Raw genomic sequence first — 21,268 nt, forward strand, 5'->3', positions numbered from 1 at the left:
TCCCATTCTTTATTCAGGAACTAGAAAAGCTCCTTGACCTCTTTTTCCTGGGTAGTATCAACACTAGGAACCATTCCTTGTAGAGCACATAAGTTGGTAATACTAGCATGCATGATCTTCAAGGAGGACTTGCTGATGTCCTTGAACCTTCTGTTCAAACCAGTAACCCATCTTTTAGTTGCTCTACCGTTTTGTTGAGTTGATCCACTTGGTTCTTGAGCAAGCCAAACAACCCACTAGAATTACTATTTGCAACATCAACACTTGCATAAACAACATTAGAGGGAGGGGGTGGGGGGAATTGGGGCTGACAATCTAGGGGAAGTGGAGGACAAAGGACTTAGCTCAAAATCATGCATAAAAGTGGGTGTAGGATTATTCGTGACCATGTGGCTGATATTTGGGTTTCTAGGGAAACTATCCATTTTACTTGGCACTTTGAAGGTTGCTCGTACGATTTTACCTTCATTTTAAAAACTTTGGATAGAATTTGATGTTTCCACACCTTCCCCCAAACATCAGAATTAGTACAACCATTAATAAGTAGATTATAGGCCAATTTGACAAAGAAGTCCTCATTTTGATTAAGCCTCCAAAGCACCCTATCTAGGTTACCAATGAGGGGGGATCTTATAGTCAAGTAGGAGAGAATCAAGATCAGCTACAAGAAATTTCATACCATGGTTATCCCCAACCAAAGATTCCAAGCCAATCCACTTCCCGTTGGAAATGTAGCTACCAACCGGTGACTTAATCTAGAGAAGGAGGTTATTTTAAGTAGAGGAAAACTTGTTGTTCATTAGAGGAGTATTTAGGAGCCACGCATCATCCCAAAATTTGGCATCCCGGTCATTAACAATTTACCAATGTACAACCTTCTCCAGGATACAATGACTTTTGGTGATGCCATTCCAAATTTTAGAGCCTTGGGGTTGGCCAATCTCCATAAAATGTTTATAGTAGCTTGTCCGGTCTAGGTACTTAGCCTCCATGATTTTGTGCTAGCTAGCTTTCTTGTTAAGGAGATTCCAGGTAACCTTAGCCATGAGAGCGCTATTCAAGTTACAAATTTTATGCAAACTCAATCCCTCCCCTCACTCTTAGCTAGGCATACACACCTAGTCCCAATTAACCAATGATAATCTCTTTTGTTCTTCTCCCCCTCGACCACAGAAAGTCTCTCTAGATTTTCTCCAATTTGTCTGCCATAGCTCCCACGATTTTGAAGATAGAGAGGAAATAGACCAAGATGCCCTGGAGAGTAGGAGAAACCAGTTGGAGCTTGCCAACATTGATGAGCAAGTTCCCTTTCCAACCTGCAAGCTTCTTTTGGGATCTTTCAAGGATGGAATTCCAAAATTCCCCCCTAACTATAATGTCCTGATCTCTTTAGCCTCTCAATAGATTTCTTAGCCTTTCATCCTTCAAAGGCTAAGTGGTACTAATTAAATTGATTTATTATAAAGTCATTAAATAATTTAAAAATTAAAAAGATGACTTTATATTTAATTAATTTAGGGAATTGTCAAGAAACACAACTCATCTATTGTTGGAAAGGAGTAAGCTTCCAGAATAGTGTGATAAGATAACACTTATGATTCTTCTAGAAGGGGGGGTAGGAATAATATAAAAAGAGGAGAGAGCCTCATGGGAAGGCATTCAGATTTGTTATAAACATTTACAGGTGCATTTGTGGAGCCAAGGGTGTGCAGATAATCAATTTGTCTTTGGGAATGAAAAATCCCAATGATAGCAATTTTGAGGGTGTGAAACATCACTTGAATTATTGCCAATTGGAGGTCGTATTGCAGTCACTTCATTGTGCCAAATTTGTGACCAAGGGCTAGGTGTGAAGAGGAAGAATAAGTAGGGCATTTGCTATAGGAGCTTGTTGCAGGAACACTGTATTACCTTGTCATTAGGGCATAATACCTGGAGATATTGATTGCATTGTTAGTGGAGACTCAAAGCAACTTCAAGAATCAGGTTTCTCCTGTTTATTCATGCATATTATATGCTACTGCTGTAGGCGTTAGTCTTTATTAGAATTAAGAATTTATTTATATATATGATACCAGAGTTTTGGCTTTTATATTAGTTTGTATTTAGATATTGTAAAGATGTCTTGGTTGTGGATGCATCATATGCTTTTAGTGCATTAACAGATGAAAGAAAGAATTACATTCATTGTGGATCTTACAACCATTTATTACAAGTAGAAAATTAGGGTAATTTGTGACCAGTTTGAGCAAGGCTCATTACAGTGGTATCAAAGCTTTCATCTTGCCATCCTATGATCAGTCAAACAATAGATGAGTGAGAGAGAAATTAGATGTTATAATAGGGAACAACAGAAACAACAATATTAGAATCTATAGGTTGAAGGGGATACATCCTCAAAAGCATTAAGAGAAAGAGATACCAGCAAAACAATTCAAAATATGGCAGAAGAAGAAAATAGGGATGCAAGAGCTGAAAGGAAATTTGGTACGATGCTTGATATGATGTCATGCTTATTAGCAAAAATGGATCAGTACGCCACTCAAAATCAAAACACAACCACTCAAAATCAAAACATTGCTGAACATAGTGGAGATAATGAGGGAAGGTCTATACATCGTGCTGAAGACACTAGAGGAACAACCTCTAGGCCTCTTTTTCCCACCTTTATACCAAGAGAAGAACAACCACATGCTACTTCGGCTATTTCGTTTGGAGATGAAGCTAGACAGCTTTTCGTTGCCATTGTGGACATTTTGAGTTTGTGGTTATGCCGTTTGGGCTAACCAATGCCCCTACTACATTCCAGTCTACTATGAATAGGGTATTTCATTCACAGTTGAGGCAATTTGTGTTAGTCTTCTTTGATGGTATCTTGGTTTATAGCCGGACATGGGAAGAGCATCTTGCACATCTTGACATAGTTTTGGGTATTCTTGGTAAGGAATCTCTATATGCCAAGGAATAAAAATGTGACTTGGGCATGACAAAATTATTGTATTTAGGTCACATCATTAGTGTAGAAGGAGTTCAAATGGATCTAGATAAGGTCAAGGCAATTATTGAGTGGCCTACTCCGACGAATCTGACACAACTTAGAGGATTTTGGGGTTTATGTGGATTCTATCGTAGATTTGTCAATGGGTATTCTCGCCATGCAACACCACTTATAGATTTGACTAAGAAAGGGGCTTTTGTTTGGACTCGTGAGGCACATGAATGCTTTGAGATGTTCAAATGACTTATGACTACTTGCCCAGTGCTTGCATTACCCGATCTCACTAAACCCTTTGAGTTGTAGTGTGACGCTTCAGGTGAGAGGATTGGAGCTATCCTTATGCAAGACAAACATCCAATTGCATATGAAAGCAGGAAGTTGAGGGGCCTTGAGAGGAGCTACAATATATATGACAAGGAAATGTTGGCCATTATGCTTGCATTGGCCAAGTTCAGGCAATACTTAGTGGGCAGTAAGTTCATTGTTAAAACATACCATAATAGCTTGAGACATTTCCTTGGGCAGCGAGATCTTAATGACTGTCAGCAAAAGTGGGTAAGCAAGTTGCAATCTTATGATTTTGACATTTCTTTTTTCAAAGGTTCATAGAATATAGTCGCTGATGCCTTGTCTCATCGACCACATTTAAGCTCTATGGCTAAGGTTTCAGAGGATTAGAGTCATTTGATTGTGGCAGAATATGCTAATGATTCTTGGGCTTCAAGTATTATTGATGGGTCACTACAAGATAATAGGTACATGGTGGTGAATGATCTTATCATTTACATGGGGAGGATTTTCTTGACTCCAGGATCCAAAGTAAAGAACATAGTATTAAGGTCTTTTCATGATTCACCGTTGGCAAGCCATCCTAGGTATTTCAAAACCTATCAAAAGATTAGAGAGAGGTTCACTTGGAAGGGTCTAAAATCTGATGTTCTACGATATGTTAGAGAATGTGTTGTTTGTTAGCAGAACAAATAGAACCATACATATCCTGCTAATTTATTATAGCCACTTCCAATTCCAAACAAGAAGTGGAAGTGTATATCTATGGACTTCATTATAGGGTTGCCAAAGGTGCAAGGCAAGGATTATGTTTATGTGGTGGTTGATAGCTTGACCAAGTTTGCACATTTTTTTCCGATCACTATTTCATATTCAGCCACATAGGTTGCCAAACTATTTTTTCCTGTTGTGTTTAGATTGCATGGATTACCACAAAACATTTTTAGTGATCGAGACAGTCAGTTTATGAGCAATTTTTGGAAGGAGCTTTTAAGATTGTGTGGGACTGAGCTTTCTCCGAGTACTAGTTACCACCCTCAAACAAATGGACAGATGGAGATAGTCAACAGATGGGTGGAAGAGTACAACAAAAATTATATCCCTGGGTAGCAAAAAGGATGGGTTAAGTGGATATACCTTTGTGAGTACTATTACAACACCACTTACCATATTTCTATTCAGATGACACCATTCATGGCCTTGTATGGTTATGAGGCTCCTAGTTTTCTTGATTTGTTGATAAGTGATAGTAGAGTGCCTAGTGTTGGAGACATGTTACAGGAAAAATTAGGATATCATGAGGGCCCTTCGTGAAAACATCTGGAAGGCACAAAACGAACAAAAAAAAATGCGGACCAGAAGAGAGTGGAACGCTCTTTTGAGGTTGGAGACATGGTGTATTTGATGTTGTAGCCCTATAGACAGTCTACTCTCAAGAAGAGTGGTGCAGAGAAGCTCAAGCCACGATACTATGGACTCTTCTGGGTCATTAGGCATGTGGGTGAAGTGGCCTATGAGCTAGAGTTGCCAGCGGACAACAAAGTGTACAATATTTTCCATGTATCATGCCTCAAGAAGGCATTGGGACATCATGTGGCTCCTTCTGCGATTCTACCGCCCTTAGATGATGAAGTTAAGTTGATTTTGATACCAGAGGCTATACTAGATTTTAGAGAGAAGAAATTGAGAAGCCGTGTCATTAGAGAATATTTGATTAAATGGAAGAACCTACTTATTGAGGATGCTACATGGGAGAGTGAAGAGATTCTGCAACATCCAAAGTTGAGATTGCTTGGGGACAAGCAATTTCCAGAGGGGTGGACTGTAATGTCCCCATCTCTTTAGGCTCTCAATGGATTTCTTAGCCTTTCATCCTTCAAAGGCTAAGTGGAAATAATTAAATTGATTTATTACAAAGTCATTAAATAATTCAAAAATTAAAAAGGTGACTTTATATTTAATTACTTTAGGGAATCATCGAGAAGCACAACTCATCTATTGTTGGAAAGGAGGAAGCTTCTAGAATAGTGCGATAAGATAACACTTATGATTCTTCTAGAAGGGTGGGGGGGGGGGGGGGGGTAGGAATAATATAAAAAGAGGAGAGAGCCTCATGGGAAGGCATTCGGATTTGTTATAAACATTTGTAGGTGTATTTGTGGAGCCAAGGGTTTGCAGATAATCAATTTGTCTTTGGGAACGAAAACTCCCAATGATAGCAATTTTGAGGGTGTGAAACATCGCCTAAATTATTGCCAATTGGAGGTGGTATTGCAGTCACTTCATTGTGCCAAATTTGTGGTCAAGGGCCAGGTGTGAAGAGGAAGAATAAGTAGGGCATTTGCTATAGGAGCTTGTTGCAGGAACACTATATTACCTTGTCATTAGGGCATAATACCTGGAGATATTGATTGCATTGTCAGTGGAGACTCAAAGCAACTTCAAGAACCAGGTTTCTCCTGTTTATTCATGCATATTATATGCTCCTACTGTAGGCGTTAGTCTTTATCAGAATTAAGAATTTATTTATATAAATGATACTAGAGTTTTGGCTTTTATATTAGTTTGTATTCAAATCTTGTAAAGATGTCTTGGTTGTGGATGCATCATATGCTTTTAGTGCATTAACAGATGAAAGAAAGAATTGTGTTCATTGTGGATCTTGCAACCATTTATTACAAGTAGAAAATTAGGGTAATTTGTGACCAGTTTGAGCAAGGCTTATTACACTAACCTCCTTGACCTTGAGAGAGAGACCCAAATACGTAGAAGGGAGAGTAGCTACCTTACAATCCAACATATTGATGATTTTATCCTGAAGTTTTAAATCAATATTAAAGAAAAAAATCTTGCTTTTCTAGTAATTAATGTATTGACCAGAGGCAATAGCCTAGATACTTAGAAAAGTTTTCCATTCTCTCGCCTCTAAAATTGAAGAAGCCCCAAAGAAGGTGTCATCAACAAATTGTTGGATGACCTTAGGGGGGAGGGTGGATGTAGGTTTAAACCCTTTGACAACACCATAATTGACAACGTGGGTCATGTTTCGGTCAAGTACTTCCACAATCAAATTGAAAAGGTAAGGGGAAAGGGGATCCCCCATTGAATACCCTTGGCAGGTTTGAACTTCTGGCTCAGTTTATTGTTCATGATGACCACATATCTGACTGTCTCTGCACATTCTTTGATGATATTTATGAATTTCTGATTGAAGCCAATGTGGCTGACACTTTATAGAGGAACATCTAGTTGAACTTATGATACGCTTTGGAGATGTCAAGTTTGAGCACCATGCTAGGGAGTTTACTCTGTTCCATAGACTATATGACCTCATGAGAAAAAAATGCTTGAAAAAATGTTGAAGTATATGAAATTATCAATTACTAAAATACACTAAATCCAAAATGTTAATAAATATCTATTTAAACCTTGTTAAAATATTTCAAACCATCCCAAAAACATCTCTAACATTGGAACTAATAATTATACTAAAATGAATATATTAATTTATTTTATTGCTCACGATAATTCAATTTATATTAACCAAACTAAAGATATTCTTTAAGAATGATAATAAGAACAAGCGCCACGTAGTGGCTTGTATTTGCCTTGAGTTATACCAGTTTAATTTGATAAAGTAGTAGAGATTAAAAAAAAATGATTATATTAAAATAAATTGAATTAAATTTAATGATTATATTTAATATTTTAATATTTGATTAATATTTTAATATTTTTAGATGAAACTTTAATTTTTTTAAAAAAATATTAAATATTTTAATTTTAATTTTTAATTATTATTTGTTGTGATTTCGATTATTAGTTAAGCTTGATAGATTTGAACCCAAGACCTTCCAATTAAGAGGCTCACAATGACTCTTGTCTAATTTATTAATTATTTTTATTTAAAACTCATATATATGTAAATATTTGAAAAGTGATTTTCATTTATACAAAAATACTTATAATAGTTATCTTAAAATAAAACAAGTTAGTTTAATTGATAATAAAAGATTTAAAAATTTATCATTTATTTGTAAAATACATATAATATTTATAATTCAAATACTTACTTATCATATTGTTATTATTTTAATTATATTAGTGTATTTAGTATATTGATTTTTAATTTGAGTAAACAAATCATCAAATATGTTTTATAAGTTGCATCCAAAAGTGTTTCCTCTATAAGACCCCATAAATGAACCAATGAAATTAATATGACATAATTTTAATGATTTTAAAACTTAAAAATTTATATATATAAACATTAGAAAAGTTAGAATTATAAAAGATTATATGATTATTAAACTAGGACATAAGGAAAAATTATTCCAATCACTTGCTCCAAGTCCCAAAATCCCACAAAGAATTTTCACTAAGAAAGAAAACCCTATAATCCTAGGGCATATGCTAAAAACAATAAAAAACTAATATTAACTCCGTGTTTTTCATCTCCCGATTCCTCGAAATTTCGAGACAGTACTTTCCCAGGCAGTGGATAGCAAAACATCTCCAACTATCTCGTGTGGGCCCGCATGGGAAAATGACGTGGCCCAAAAGTGAAAAGTTACATGATGACTAGGATCACACGTGTCCACGTTTGACTGAAGGAAAAATAAGAACATTGCGTCTTCTATTTCTCCCCTCTTGTTTTGCGTTTTAAATTGTTAAAGACTTTTTCCAGCCTTAAAAACTCTTTCGTGGCTCAAACTGCTCGCAAAAAGAAAATTAATTTTTAGTTAAAAAACAGAGACCATTAAAAACAAGCTGTTCTAGATCAATGACACGTGTCCCGGGGCGGGGTCGTTCCCAGCCACAAGATTAAAATTTATTGAATTTCCGAAATTACGATCAAAAAACTTATGGCCAAGCTTTTCCGCTTTCTTTCTCTCTCCTCGCTTACGTAAAAGATGAGATAAAGAAATGGGCCGGTCTTATCGGAAACAATCCAAAGAAAATCGGGGCTTTTTGTGTGAAAGAGAGAGGGGGAGATAAAGAAATAGAAAAAATTAACGACGAAGGGGCTCGACTGCGGCCTCTGGCGAGTACCCTGGCGTGTTGTTGGAGGAAAATTTGGGGGCTGGAGAGGGTAGGAGCTGGGGGTTTTTCACCACGGGTGGCTGGTGCGTTGTGTGTAGATGCCTGTGGAGTTTCGCGCGGTTCGATTTGGTGAAGTTTGAGCTGCATTTGAAGATTTTCGTCAAGGTTGGTGTCTCGCAGATTTCTGGCTGTGCGGTGGAAGGAATGATGCTGGAGATGATAGCTGGCAGTTTTCACGGTTCGATTTGGTGAATTTTGAGCTCTGTTTATGGTGAATTTTTGTGGATGTTGCTTTGGTAGAGATAAACTTCGCAAACAGGGACAGTGATGGTCTTAGTGACGGTGCTGGTTCTTTTCGCTGCTAGATTTGTTTAGGTCTGAGCTTTCTTTCTGGTGTTCATTGAGAAGTTGAGTTTTGCAGTGTATTGCGGTTGAAATCGCTTTGCCAAGTGAGTTGGAGCTTGTGGAGGGAAACTTGCTAGTATATCTTATTGATTTCATTAAATTTCTCGCTTCGCAGAAATTTTCGCTTTGTCTTTTGGATTGGAGAACGTTTAGGCAAAATATGAGCTCTTTTTCAGCGGTATTGGTGGGGAAACTGTGCTTTGAGAGGTCGGCGATTGTCTCTGAGTAGCTTTTTCTTCTGATTGTGAGCATTTTCATAAAAAAAAATTCGCCTTAGCACGGTTTGATTTTATTTTACTGTGATGAGGAGATCTTGGAAAATTGAGTCAAGATGCTAATGAGCTAGATCGAGGGACTTTGCATACGGGAAAGCTGGTGAAACTCTGCTTTATTTGTATTCCAAAGTTACTTATTGTATTTGGAAAGGCTAAGGACTTTTCTTCTCCTATTTGGAGCATCGGATTTAGCAAAGCTGGTGGCTGTGTTGCTGATTAGTGGTTTTTACCTCCGAATTATTTGTTTGTTTGCCTTTAATTGACAATTTGTTTTCACTCCTGACCACGCGGACGGTAGTTAAGATCATTTTCACTTATGTTGATACGCTGCTTCCTGTTCATTTTGGGCATGGCTGCTTTTGATTCTGTTCATTTAAAGTGGAAGACCATGGAGCGCGCCTAGCACATGCTTTTTCTTTAGATATCCTACAATAAGGCTGTCTCGGCGTGTAAAACATGATGGCGGATGCTATGTGTCAGTTCAGAATCAATTATCAGGCAACGAATTGACAGTTTATTTTATCTTTTCTCTGGACCTTGATAGCATTGTTGATAGTATTTCGAAGAAGGGAGATTATTTTTTGCGTCATTGTACACATCCTCGATGGCTTCTTTTGCTGCAGTAGCCGCTCCACAGGTATTTGGGCTTTGTTATTGTGTTTAAATAGACCTTATTTTCTCTGGTAAAGCTTTCTCAACTGCAAAGTCTGTTTAAGTTACCGTTCTATTTGGAGATTCTGGAATTTTTCTTTTTTTTCCTCATCTGAAAAAATAACCTAGTAATTTTTTTCCCCATTGCAAATCATTTGAAGTTACTTTCTATCTATTTTTATATAATTTTTCTCAGTTTTCTCTCCACAGTGAGGTCTTGACAAAAAGTTTTTAACATGCAAACTCCATTCAATTGTTTTTCTGTTTAAGAACATTTTATTTTCCTCGTTTCCTCTCCAAAAGATTCTGTTAAAGCTTTTTTAACTTTTAATCTCATTTCGATCCAATTGTAGTTTGAGTAATATAGATTTTTTCTTGTTTTCTCTTCGAAGTGGATTTTAAATGCTTTTTCATAGTAGAAACTACAAACTCTGTTTCAATCAATTTCTGTTTGAATTGTATTTTGTTTGGGTTCTCATATCCTCTGCACAACAAGTTATTGGCAAGCCTTTTCCATTTGCTAGCTCTGTTAAAATCAATTATCTGTTTGAAGATGTTAGATTTTAACCGTCAAAGCTTGTGATGAATCATTTGGATAAATTTGTGCTCATGTTCTGTTGCTTTCTAATATTCAAATTCACAGTACTCCTCTTTGAGATAACAAGTTTCCTCTATAAATATACACACGTTGAGTAGAAGTACCTTGTTTCTGGTAAAATTCGGAAATAATCTTCACCAATAAAATGTGATCCTAGAGTCTTTCATACTTGTTTTATTTTAGATTATTATTTGTTCCAGATAATTTCTTTCCCTTTCACAGTTAATAGTCCTGTTTACGTTGTTTATAGTTAATAGAAAATGATTTTTTTTTAATAGGAGGAAGGGGGCGAGAACCTTGCAGATTGGCAGCAAGGTATTCACAGCAATATTGTTCATTATTCAGAAACAAGCAAATCTCAGTCCCCTCATTTCCAGAATGACGAAATTTCTTCATCAGGAGATGAACTTATGACCAAGGTAAGATCTACTTAATTTTTTCTGTTCAAAGAAAAAAGTATTTTAACCTTTTCTGAAGTAAAAACTAATACTGATCTCTGTAAGCATCTGTCTGAAATTAAACGTGTGAGACCTCCAAACACTATTTGTGGATACAGAACCACTTTAAGTGAATGATAAAGTTTTGGCAACAGAATTTTGATATTGATTTTGCAGGTTTGATGTTTTAAAAAGTATCATGATTTATGGTATGGGAATTAAGTTTTCTTATGGTCCTTCCTAATATCAAGTTCTCCAACATATTCAAATGTGTCTATATATCTAGAGTTTATCTAGTAATTTACTTTTAGGTGGTGTTTTTCTAGTGCTCATATTATAGCATCTTTTTCCAAGATTCAACTGCTTAGTCTTGAGTCGGTATATATCATGCTTATGAGAGGTGGGTTTTTATGAACATTCATGAAATACAGGCCAATAAAGGTTGATTCAAAATGACAGTTGAATACTGATAAAACATCACATAACTTCTTCGTACATGTGTGTACTGTTGATTTTTAATGTGAAAATAGGCAACAATTTTCACAATTGGAAATTTTTCTCTATTGCCAATTTGTTCTTTGTGCCCATCAATTAGGCATTAAGATTTCTAAATTTTTTTTTTCCCCTTTTGCACATTCATTTCTCCTTTTTCCATATTCAATATCCATTGCGTATTCCTGATTCTAACCATATCAGCGAATTCCATTTGTAGTTCGCGTGAAAGCATTGGCTACAAGAGGAGGTGAAAACCATTTTTAGGATAATGTTCATCCTTATATCAAAATTATCCTCTAATTTAAATGATTTTATATGCAATTAAGTAAAATATCCTTATTCTTAGCTGTTTACTTCTGTATATGTTTGGTTTGCCTTTCTTCTGTATTTTTAATTTTTGGTATACTGTATTTTTAATTTTATACCATGCTTTCAAATCGATATATGCATTTTGAATATACTTTGGTTCCAAATCCTTAGGGTCCCTTTCAACAAAGCTCGGGTTGGTTTGAACAATTTTGATCAGTAACCATATTTATAAGATGTGAAAATGACATTTTAAAATAAATTATCTTTGTGGCTACTAGGTTAGAAAACCCTATACTATAACAAAGCAACGAGAAAGATGGACAGAAGAAGAGCATCAGAAGTTTTTGGAAGCACTGAAGATGCATGGTCGAGCTTGGCGACGAATTGAAGGTAAATTCTTCTGTGCTTGAGGTTGTTGACTTTTATAGGAAAAGGCATTTTCATGAATTTTCCATGCACTTTGATGTTTGAGCTTTAGACCACTTTACCATTTCTCACAGAAGATTGATTTTATTGATTGATACTGTCAAGCAATACTGTGTAATATCTTACTTATTGCATTTGAATTGTTTATAGAGCACATTGGTAGCAAGACTGCCGTCCAGATTCGAAGCCATGCACAGAAGTTCTTCTCTAAGGTCCCTACCCTTTTCTACCATCAGTTAGGCATGGTGCTATGGAATTATCATCTCAATAAATTGTTCTCAAGCTTGTGCATCATATATTTACATTATATTAATATTATGTGGTTAAAATAACTCAATAAGGGAGTTAATTGTGCTTAAACATGAAATTTGTAAATCTTTTCAGTAATTCTGTGAATAATAGATAATATATTAACAAAATTAAAGGAACTCTGGGTGGACTATTATAATTTAACCTGTCATCAAATGCCCAATTATCTTTTTTTTCATATAAACTCATTAGATTTATGTTGTATTTGATTGTTGAGAGAGAAACCATGTAGATCTTTAAGAGGTTTGCTTCACTATTTTTTATGTTCCTGATTTATCTAGGGATGCAAGAGACCTAGGATCTGAGTTTTAACCTGATTTATATGAGAGCTAGTTCATCATGAGTTTCCTTATAATTGATTGTGCATGCATTACTAGTGATTTCATAGACAATTAAATTTTGGCAAAAGCACTCAATGGTCGCTGGTGTCTGTTTGAATACCAGCCATTAATCCCCACTTTTAGTGATATGCAGAAATAATTATGTAGTAATGAATGAAGAATGAACATTTCATCTCTTCCATGTTGTTGCTCGATGGAAATGAAAAATGATTAGTGATGGTCTTATGGTTTCAACTTTTACTCAACTTGATTCTTTACATTTAGTTATATTACTAGAACTTTTGACTGTTGAAGTTTTCCAGTTTCATCTGAAACATTTTTGAGAACTTGTAAATTCTTAAACATAATTAAACTTGTAAATGAATATTTTTCTATCAACTTAGCAAAAACGAATTTTTGTTCATGGATAACATAATTAATAATTGAGTTTCATTTTCACCTGACTATATGGATTTTCACATTCGTTTCTAAGTTGATTTTGTTGCTGTTTGCAATGGAAGTTTACGTATCATCACTGACTTTATGCTTTGCATTGGCTATATTGTGCCTTACTTTGTTCTGTATCCAGAGTAAGCTATTTTTAGGAGAGTCATTTGTGATCCTACAGACCGCCTATACATGCAAGTGCAGTGGTTTATGAAGATGGATGATCTATGTTAAAATGGAGGTTGTTGTGAATCTTTAGGTTATGCCAAAATTTAAGAAATGAAGTGTAAACTTTTAGACTTTATGTATGTCTTTTCAACCTCTGACAGAGTAAACGAGTAAGAATGCCATTTCAATGGTTTCTTGTCTTTTTTTTGACTAAAATGCCATTTCTGTCTATTATTATTATAATAATCTTATACATATATTTATAAATATAATATACATACATACATATACATTTGTGTGTACAAATGTATATATTTATATGTGTATGTGTGTATAGATATACAAATATACATTCATACATATGTGTGTATGTATATATGTATGTATGTATGTGTTTGTGTGTGTGGTTTTTGATTATGCATATTCTGGATATCGTTGTAGAGCCTTTCAGTGTTGATTCTGTGAGTGTGAACAAAGTTCATTCAATGTTTGGTCATATGCATTGCATGCCAGGTAAGAATATCTATTAAATGGACTGACATTGACCCAAGCATGCATAAGATCACAGTTTCAGACTTTTGACATTGGGCATATGAAATCCTTTTCTGAATTTAAGAGTTACTTCCTGTTATCTCCTGCTTGTGGGACTGATAATTGACAGAAATTCATCTTTTACTATGTAGAAAACATGTTCTCAGGTAATACCAATTCTTGATTATGATTTGTATATAGGCACTCATCTGGATTCTATTTTTGGGGCTTTCTTTTCTAGTGGCATGTGAGGCGATAATAAAGCCTAATGATCAATGCAATTAGATTTCCACAATCTATATGACATGTTTTTCTTTTTTCTGGATTTGATTGTGTGATAATTTTTAGCATCTAAAAAATTATTATACAATCAAATTCAGAAAAAAGAAAAAATAAGCGTAATGATGCTAATTATGTGTAGAAAGATCTGGTTTTATTTGGTAAGTATGAAAAGTTGTAAGCGTCCTCATCAATTTATGTCCTCATGTTTTTGTTTTGGCAGACCACAATATAATTTATCTACTCCTCTTATGGATCATCACTGGATGAGAAATGTATTCTTTGATGCTCCCTGACTACCCTTTGTATTCTGGTATCTGACACGAATATGTAAGAACATAACTGGTCATGTGTCATAGAATAAGCTTCTGAGAATTCTGACATTACATAAGTAATTAGTTGTTCAATATTTGCTGAAGGAGCTTCCTTGTATGTTAGATTAATTCAAGAGATCTCAGCTGGCCACCTAAGGTATTAAGGGTACAGTGTCCACTTGTGTTAGTTGTGTTTACTTCTGTTCTTATAATTTAAGAATTTAAGCATGTGTAATATGTCCGAATTCCTCATTGTAAATGCAATGCAATAGTGCAATCACTGTTTTCTATTTGTATTGCATACCTACACTCTAAAGAGGCCAAAGTTTACATCAAATACAATGGAAGCTTCAAAGTAATCTCAACATTATGATATATTGATCGCTGGCTCAAGTATTTAACTTGCAGATGCTTCAACAATAAAAAATATTCTTCTACCTTATTCATCCATCAGTAATCATTAAATGATACATTCTACAGTTATTTTTTCCTCCACTTTATGATTAGGAAGTTAAACTGCCAAAAATCCTAGGCCACTTTCATTCAAAACTGTGTGTTCATAAGGTCAAACGTCATAAACTATATGCCATTATTCTATTTGTCAATCACTAAATGCTCTTGCTGCATGAGGGAATCTTTAGCCTTGAACTTGAGCTCAACCATGCTCTGTGTGCTATAAATTCATTGAACAAAAGAGATCAACCAATAGTAATGAACTAAAATTTGTATAGGATGTGTTTATTACTCAAATTCTTCTGAATGAAGAATTTTCAAGTTAGTGAACGCTTGGAATATTTCTGAACAACTTGTAGTTATCAATTTTCTTAAAATTCTAGGAATGTGAACATTTTTAGAATATTGAAACAAAATAGATCTACCATCTTCATTGATGAGATATAAGAGCAAAATCAATGTTTAATGTTTATAGCAACAACTTTTTTGTTTATTGCTTTTGAGAAATACACCCTGAAGAGGATGATTCAACTTGCACATATTTTCCTATAACCTCAAAATGTTCTCTCTCTTCTCTTGGGACTCGCTCTTGCTCTTTAGTGGATTATATCACAAATCTTTCAAATGACCCAGGCTATATGGCCAGACTGGTTCCTTTGTGGATGGTTTGAAATTTCATTAAATTAAACAGTGAGCCTAGGCTGTTTCTACTAGAGTTGCAATTCAATGGGGGCACTAAAAAGCAGTCCTGCTATGCTGGACAGTTTACTTCATCAATGCTGCTTCAAACTAAATTTATATAACTGTTACTCACAGATGCGCTTAATTCTTTTGCAGCAGGACAATCCATGACCTGTCTGTGTGATATCTTGGTGCTTGCAGCAGTTGCCCGTTACATGTAATTGTGTTTGAAATTTTGTTATTTGATTTGTGCACATGAGAATAAAGAGTGCTTTGCATTCATGAAATATTCTTGATATGGGTTTAATTGTAATTATTAGCAATGAATACATTTATATTCTATATAATGATATTCTGCATCTGTGATGGATGAACCTCAAAATGTGCTGGATGATATTTTTGTTGTGTGTACTTTGGTAATTGAATTTTGAAGACTTCTTTTTATGGATAAAATATTGAATGTTATATTGTTACTACAGTGGTAGGATTGTTTTTAACAAATATCATTAGACCTTCCAAGAAATTTCACAGTTGCTAGCATCATTTAGTTAAAGCTGCTATAATGCAGTAAATCTTGCTTCAAAAAGTAGGAAAAGTAGATGAATTTCATTTAAGAAAAGATGGCCTTATATATTTAGCTGCATGCAGATTAAAGCTGGTCAATAAAAAAATTTAAGAATTCTGAACTACATTTTAATTTTTTTAAAGTGGATTATGAGGCCCGATTATCATACTTGCAATTCCCACTAACATTCATCAATTCCCATTCTTAAAGTATTCATAAAAGATGTCCTAGTTATTTAGTCTAAAGTAGAGCTCTCCTACAGAGCATCCCAACAATTAGCATTTCTCATGTTTGTGATTGTACAAGACAAAAATAAATGTACAAATCATAGGGAGAAGTCCTTCCAATACATAAAAAATGCATTCTACTGCCTACAATTTTGACTAGTTGCGTCTACTACTTAAGGATGACTTGTTTATTTATATGAGATCAAACATGGGTGTTACACGGGCATTCTCTGATCTGTCTAATTTTATAGATGAGTTTGTCTACTCCAGAATTTCCAGTTATGAACTTAGGCCTGAAGAAGGTTACTTCATGTTTGAAAATGCAATGTCATTCTCCTTATGCCTTCATAATTTATTTTTCAACTCATGTTCAGTGGTAAAATAGAGGATGCAAGTTTTACATATGTGATAAAAGGATTTTATATCTTCATAAGCCCTTAAGAACATAAACTTTTCTTGACACATTTTGCAGCTGGAACGGGAAGCTTCAGCAAGGGGCGTAACTGTAACCAAAACACAAGATATCAGTATTCCTCCCCCACGACCTAAAAGGAAGCCAAGTCATCCGTATCCTCGGAAGGCAGGTAGTGTCATTCAGAGTTGCTCATCAGTGACTGAAGAGGAGAATCGATCACTACTAGCAGTTTCTTCTACTTGTGATAAATTATCAGTAGGTGTAAACCTAAGTGGAACAACTCACAAGGTGCGTGATTGAACTATGCAGAATCTAGTATTTTTGGAATTGTTTCTGATCTTATGTACAACATTTGTGTCAGTTACTTTAGCACCTCACCAGTAGCTATTCATTGATTAGGCAAGTTGTGGTCCTTTTCCCACACTGGTCTTCAAGTTCTGTCATATTTCCATTTTTTCACCCATTCAATGATATCAAGAGGTCTCATTTTATATTTTTGGTGGACTTCCAGAATGCAGCATTTGCTTCATACAATGCAAGGCCAAGTCCACTTCAAAGAAAGGGAAATATTAATATGCAGAACACAAAAATGGAATCTTCCAGTACAAGTAGTTCTCCATCAAGCCTCAAGCTGTTTGGCCAGACTGTTGTCGTTCCAATCAATGAGACAGATTTAGATGCAAACGCTAATGGAGTTTTTTGTGAATTTACCTCCCTCAAGCAAGAGTTTACCCCATTCGAGGGCCAAAATACCGAGTATTCAAAGCTGGAAAATGGAAAAGTATCTGAAGTTCAACAAACATGCAGTCTGAAGCCTCAAACAAAACTAGTGAAGTCTGGAAATGCTTCAGTATTAACTTCCAATTCCCCTCTCACAGAATCTGGTGCCAGTCCACAGGAAGGCACTGGTGAGTCAAATGCAAATTCGCCATACTTGGAAAATCATACAGGACAGCAAGATTCAGATGAACATTTGTCTAGCGAACTGGATAACAGTTCAAACTATCTTTCTAGAAAACTCCAATCTTCTGCCCCTGTGCCAGGTTATCCAAGACATGTCCCAGTACAGCATGTCGAGACAGGCAACTCTGACAATGTTCCTGACTCCATTAAATGCAAATCAAATGCATCTTCTCTGGCTCATGAATTTGCAGCAATGAGTATGCTGAATGTCAATGGTTCATCATCCAATTTGACTGGGCAGATGCAGACTGACATTCAAAATCCTTTAGTACCTAACTTTGTGCTTCCTTTTCCTGCTGTGCCAGGTCCGTATCCAGCATACAACAATTTTAAAAGTTTTGGATGCATTCCTGGATTCATTGCTCCTGGATCTGCTCCAAATGGTCCGCTCCCACCATGGCATCTTTCCCCATCGGTGGCTATGCACCACCCAGCATATGCTGCTGCCACACTGGCAGCTGCCAGATATTGGCCTGGGTTGGTGTCAGGAGTCACTGGTAACACAATGGGAGATCCACAGCATTCAAGTACAGGGACGAATGCACATGCTCTTAGTGATGAGACAAGCGCAGCTGCAGCAGTTACAGCAGCAACAGTTGCAGCTGCATCAGCATGGTGGACCTTACATGGTGCCATTCCGCCTCCTTTTCTCCATCCTGGTATTTATGCTCCTTTTGTAGCAGTGATGGCCGCAGAAGCTGCCGCTGTCGCAGCTGCAGCTGCAGCTACAGGAAATTCTTCGCCTGGATGCAAGAGTGAACCTGTAACAGGAGGAAGAAAGCAAGACCAAGTTACTACAATGAAAGAAGCAGACAAGGTTCTCGAGTCAATGCCCAACAATCCTTGTTCTAAATCCGAGAGAAAAGTATCCATGCAGCAATCGAATGATGGTAATACCAGTTCATTGTGTCCCAAGCCTGGAAGCCTGGAGAGTTCGCCACAAGGTTCACCATCAGGATCGGACCAGAATGCAATTAGTTGTATGGAAGAATCATGTGACGCAGAAATGCACAGAGAAAAACAAAATCTTAACCTCAAAGAAAAGGATCATAATGTGCACAGTACTAACTCACCCATTGGAGAAACTACAACAAACAAGAAGTTTGTAAAAGAAAGGTCATCGAGTGGTTCAAATACTCCTTCAAGTGCAGAGCCTGAAACAGATGCCTGTTTGGAGACCAACATTGAAATGATCAAAGAAAATAATGAAGGGGACTTTGAACTAAATGGGACTGGAAATTGCACTTCGGAAGCAGGGCCAGAAGATAAATTGACCGAGGTTGGAGGTTTTGCCTTCCCTCAAACTCTGGGCAAGATCGAAAGAGAGAGAAACAATTCATCAACAGTGCAGGCAGAGAAAACGGATGATATCAGAAAACATATTCCCAAAGACAGGCACCAGAGTCATGGAGGAGATTCAAATCGTCGATCCAAGTCAGGAGCTCATCCCAGTGATATATGGAAAGCAGTTTCTGAAGAGGTGATTCTATTTTAATGCAACATTATATTTATGATAAATTTGAAATAATCTGCAGGCAGAACTTGAAACAACTGTCTTCTAGAGTCCATTCTCAATTTTTTTGTAGCTTTAATATTTAGTTAAGGCTTTGAGTGAATCATTTTTTGCGTTCCAATTAGATCCATTGGATTCATATCTTAATTTATTATATATGCTTTACTGTTCTTGTTTGCTCAATACAAGCATTTTCTTTGGTATTTGATTTCCAGGGCCGCATTGCATTCCAAGCTTTATTTTCCCGAGACATTTTACCGCAGAGCTTTTCTCCCCCTCAGAGTACCAAGTTACAAGAAAAAGTATCAAGATCTAGTGTCGAATCTTTGAGTGCAAAGCACAATGCAATTACACCATCTCCAGATGGAATGCAGACTGATACCCAAAGTAGCTTGCTAAATGAGAGCCAAGTAAACAATTCAGTTACCCAGGCAAAAGGTGATTGTGCTGGAGAAATGCCTTCAAATGCTGTTGTTTCACTTGCGCGAGAAACGAAGTTATTACAGGACTCAGAAGCCACAGTCAGCGACCAGTCATTAGAGGAATGTGGAGACTGCGGAACAAGCCCATTGCCAAATGAAAATGCAGCCATTGATATTCAACCGACTAAATCATCGGTTATCCCAAGTTTCGGAAACTTCAGATCTGGTCGAGGTTTTGTACCATACCAGCGGTGTTCCGTTGAGGCAAAGAAGGGTAGGTTACATGCACGGCCCGTACACAACACTCAAGAAGGCATAAGAGAAGGAAAAAGAATTTGCCTGGAGCAAGAAGTGAAAGAGAGCTAGGTGAATGTAAATTCTCTCTAGTGAACGTTCGCTTAAAAATATCCATTGGCTTGAAGCATGTGCCCTTGAGAATTCAGGCTGCCTGGAACAAACGCTTATCCATCCCCAACTACTATTCTGGGGGTTGTAGAGAGTGCATGCCTTATTATTGTCCCATTTTCTTCATCTCCGGCAGTAGACAATTTCCAGCATCTGATCAGCGACCAAGATCCAGCAGGCAAATTTAAGTGCTTTGCAATGGATATATGCGTCACTTCTCACTACCTTGTAACCTTGTACAGGTCAAGTTTAACTTATTTTTCTCAACTCAAGCGTTGAGGCTGATTAAAATCCCATCCTCTATAAAGCCTCTTCGGTCCTTTTACCTATCCCCATCAAGGCTTGAACTCTGCAAGCTCATTTCCATATGTATTTCAAGCCCAGCTTGGGTACGTATAGGAGAGGGCATGGAAAATAGACAGGAGCCATGACGCCAAGAAATGCAAGTATCAAATTTAAAGTAGAGATCAAGTTGTAAGGGGATAAGAGTTTTGTACGAATTGTCAGGACTGGTAGATTCATTAATTTTTATATGGAAATCACTGTGTATATGTAGAAAGTCGAGGGATAGGAGCAATCCCCTCCCCGCATCAGAGATCAGAACACTATAGATGACATCATCCTTTCCCAAATACAAGGATGACAAGTTTCTGTAATTGTACAAGTAAAGCTTTCCATTAAGCATTCTTGAATTTCCTATAATATCTCTTGCATTTTCGGTGTGTTTGTATCATGAAGTTCAAAAGAAGATGCAATGGCACTGGCTAAATAGCCGAAAATTTGCACTGCTCTCGCGCCTTTTTATGGTCATGCATGCCCCTTCAAATGCCTCTCGTACTTCGTTGTCCTTTCATTACTCTCAATTTTTTCCAGTCCATCAAATCAACAAAGACAGACATTAAAATCTAAATGCTAAAATAAACTGCGATTATCTAAACATATGCGTTGTTGCCAAAATGCTAACAGCTCTTTGATCTTTGAAAAACTGATTTATAAAGTAGTCGTAAAAGTTTACAAGAAACATATGAATATGGAGAATAAATGAAGTATAATTTTTTTCAAAAATATCAACTGTACACTTTAAATTACATTTTGAAAATAGTTATCAGTGAATAAAATGTATTATGGTTAAATTATTATTATAATAATATTTCTTCTAAAATTTTATTAAAAATCAAATTTCTATGAAAAAATTATTCAACATTTATAGTTTTAATGTATTGTAAGGAATTATAATTATTAAAATTTTAATATTCGTAGTTTATAAAAATATAAAAAAGAATATAATGAATTTTTAAGGTGTTATAATTATTCAATGACTATTTTAATTA

The 21,268-nt window shown here is 36.0% G+C and overlaps 1 protein-coding gene across 2 annotated transcripts; it reads left to right on the plus strand.

Moving 5' to 3' along the window:
• Window positions 1-8,225: 8,225 nt before the first annotated feature.
• On the plus strand, window positions 8,226-20,639 carry LOC149544929 (uncharacterized). Of its 2 annotated transcripts, XM_089795473.1 has the most exons (7): window positions 8,226-9,646; window positions 10,537-10,677; window positions 11,778-11,889; window positions 12,076-12,137; window positions 16,692-16,922; window positions 17,146-19,077; window positions 19,326-20,639. In XM_089795473.1, the coding sequence occupies exons 1-7, from the start codon at window positions 9,614-9,616 to the stop codon at window positions 19,896-19,898; spliced, it is 3,084 nt and encodes a 1,027-aa protein (XP_089651599.1). In that variant the 5' UTR covers window positions 8,226-9,613; the 3' UTR covers window positions 19,899-20,639. The 2 variants fall into 2 exon arrangements, with proteins under 2 accessions (XP_089651599.1, XP_089651600.1); XM_089795474.1 differs by lacking the exon at window positions 12,076-12,137 and having other exon boundaries at window positions 8,240-9,646.
• Window positions 20,640-21,268: the final 629 nt, after the last annotated feature.

Source organism: Cupressus sempervirens, chromosome 8 (genome assembly GCF_028749045.1).
Source record: "Cupressus sempervirens isolate cs-2001-9-10 chromosome 8, ASM2874904v1, whole genome shotgun sequence".
NCBI lineage: Eukaryota > Viridiplantae > Streptophyta > Pinopsida > Cupressales > Cupressaceae > Cupressus > Cupressus sempervirens.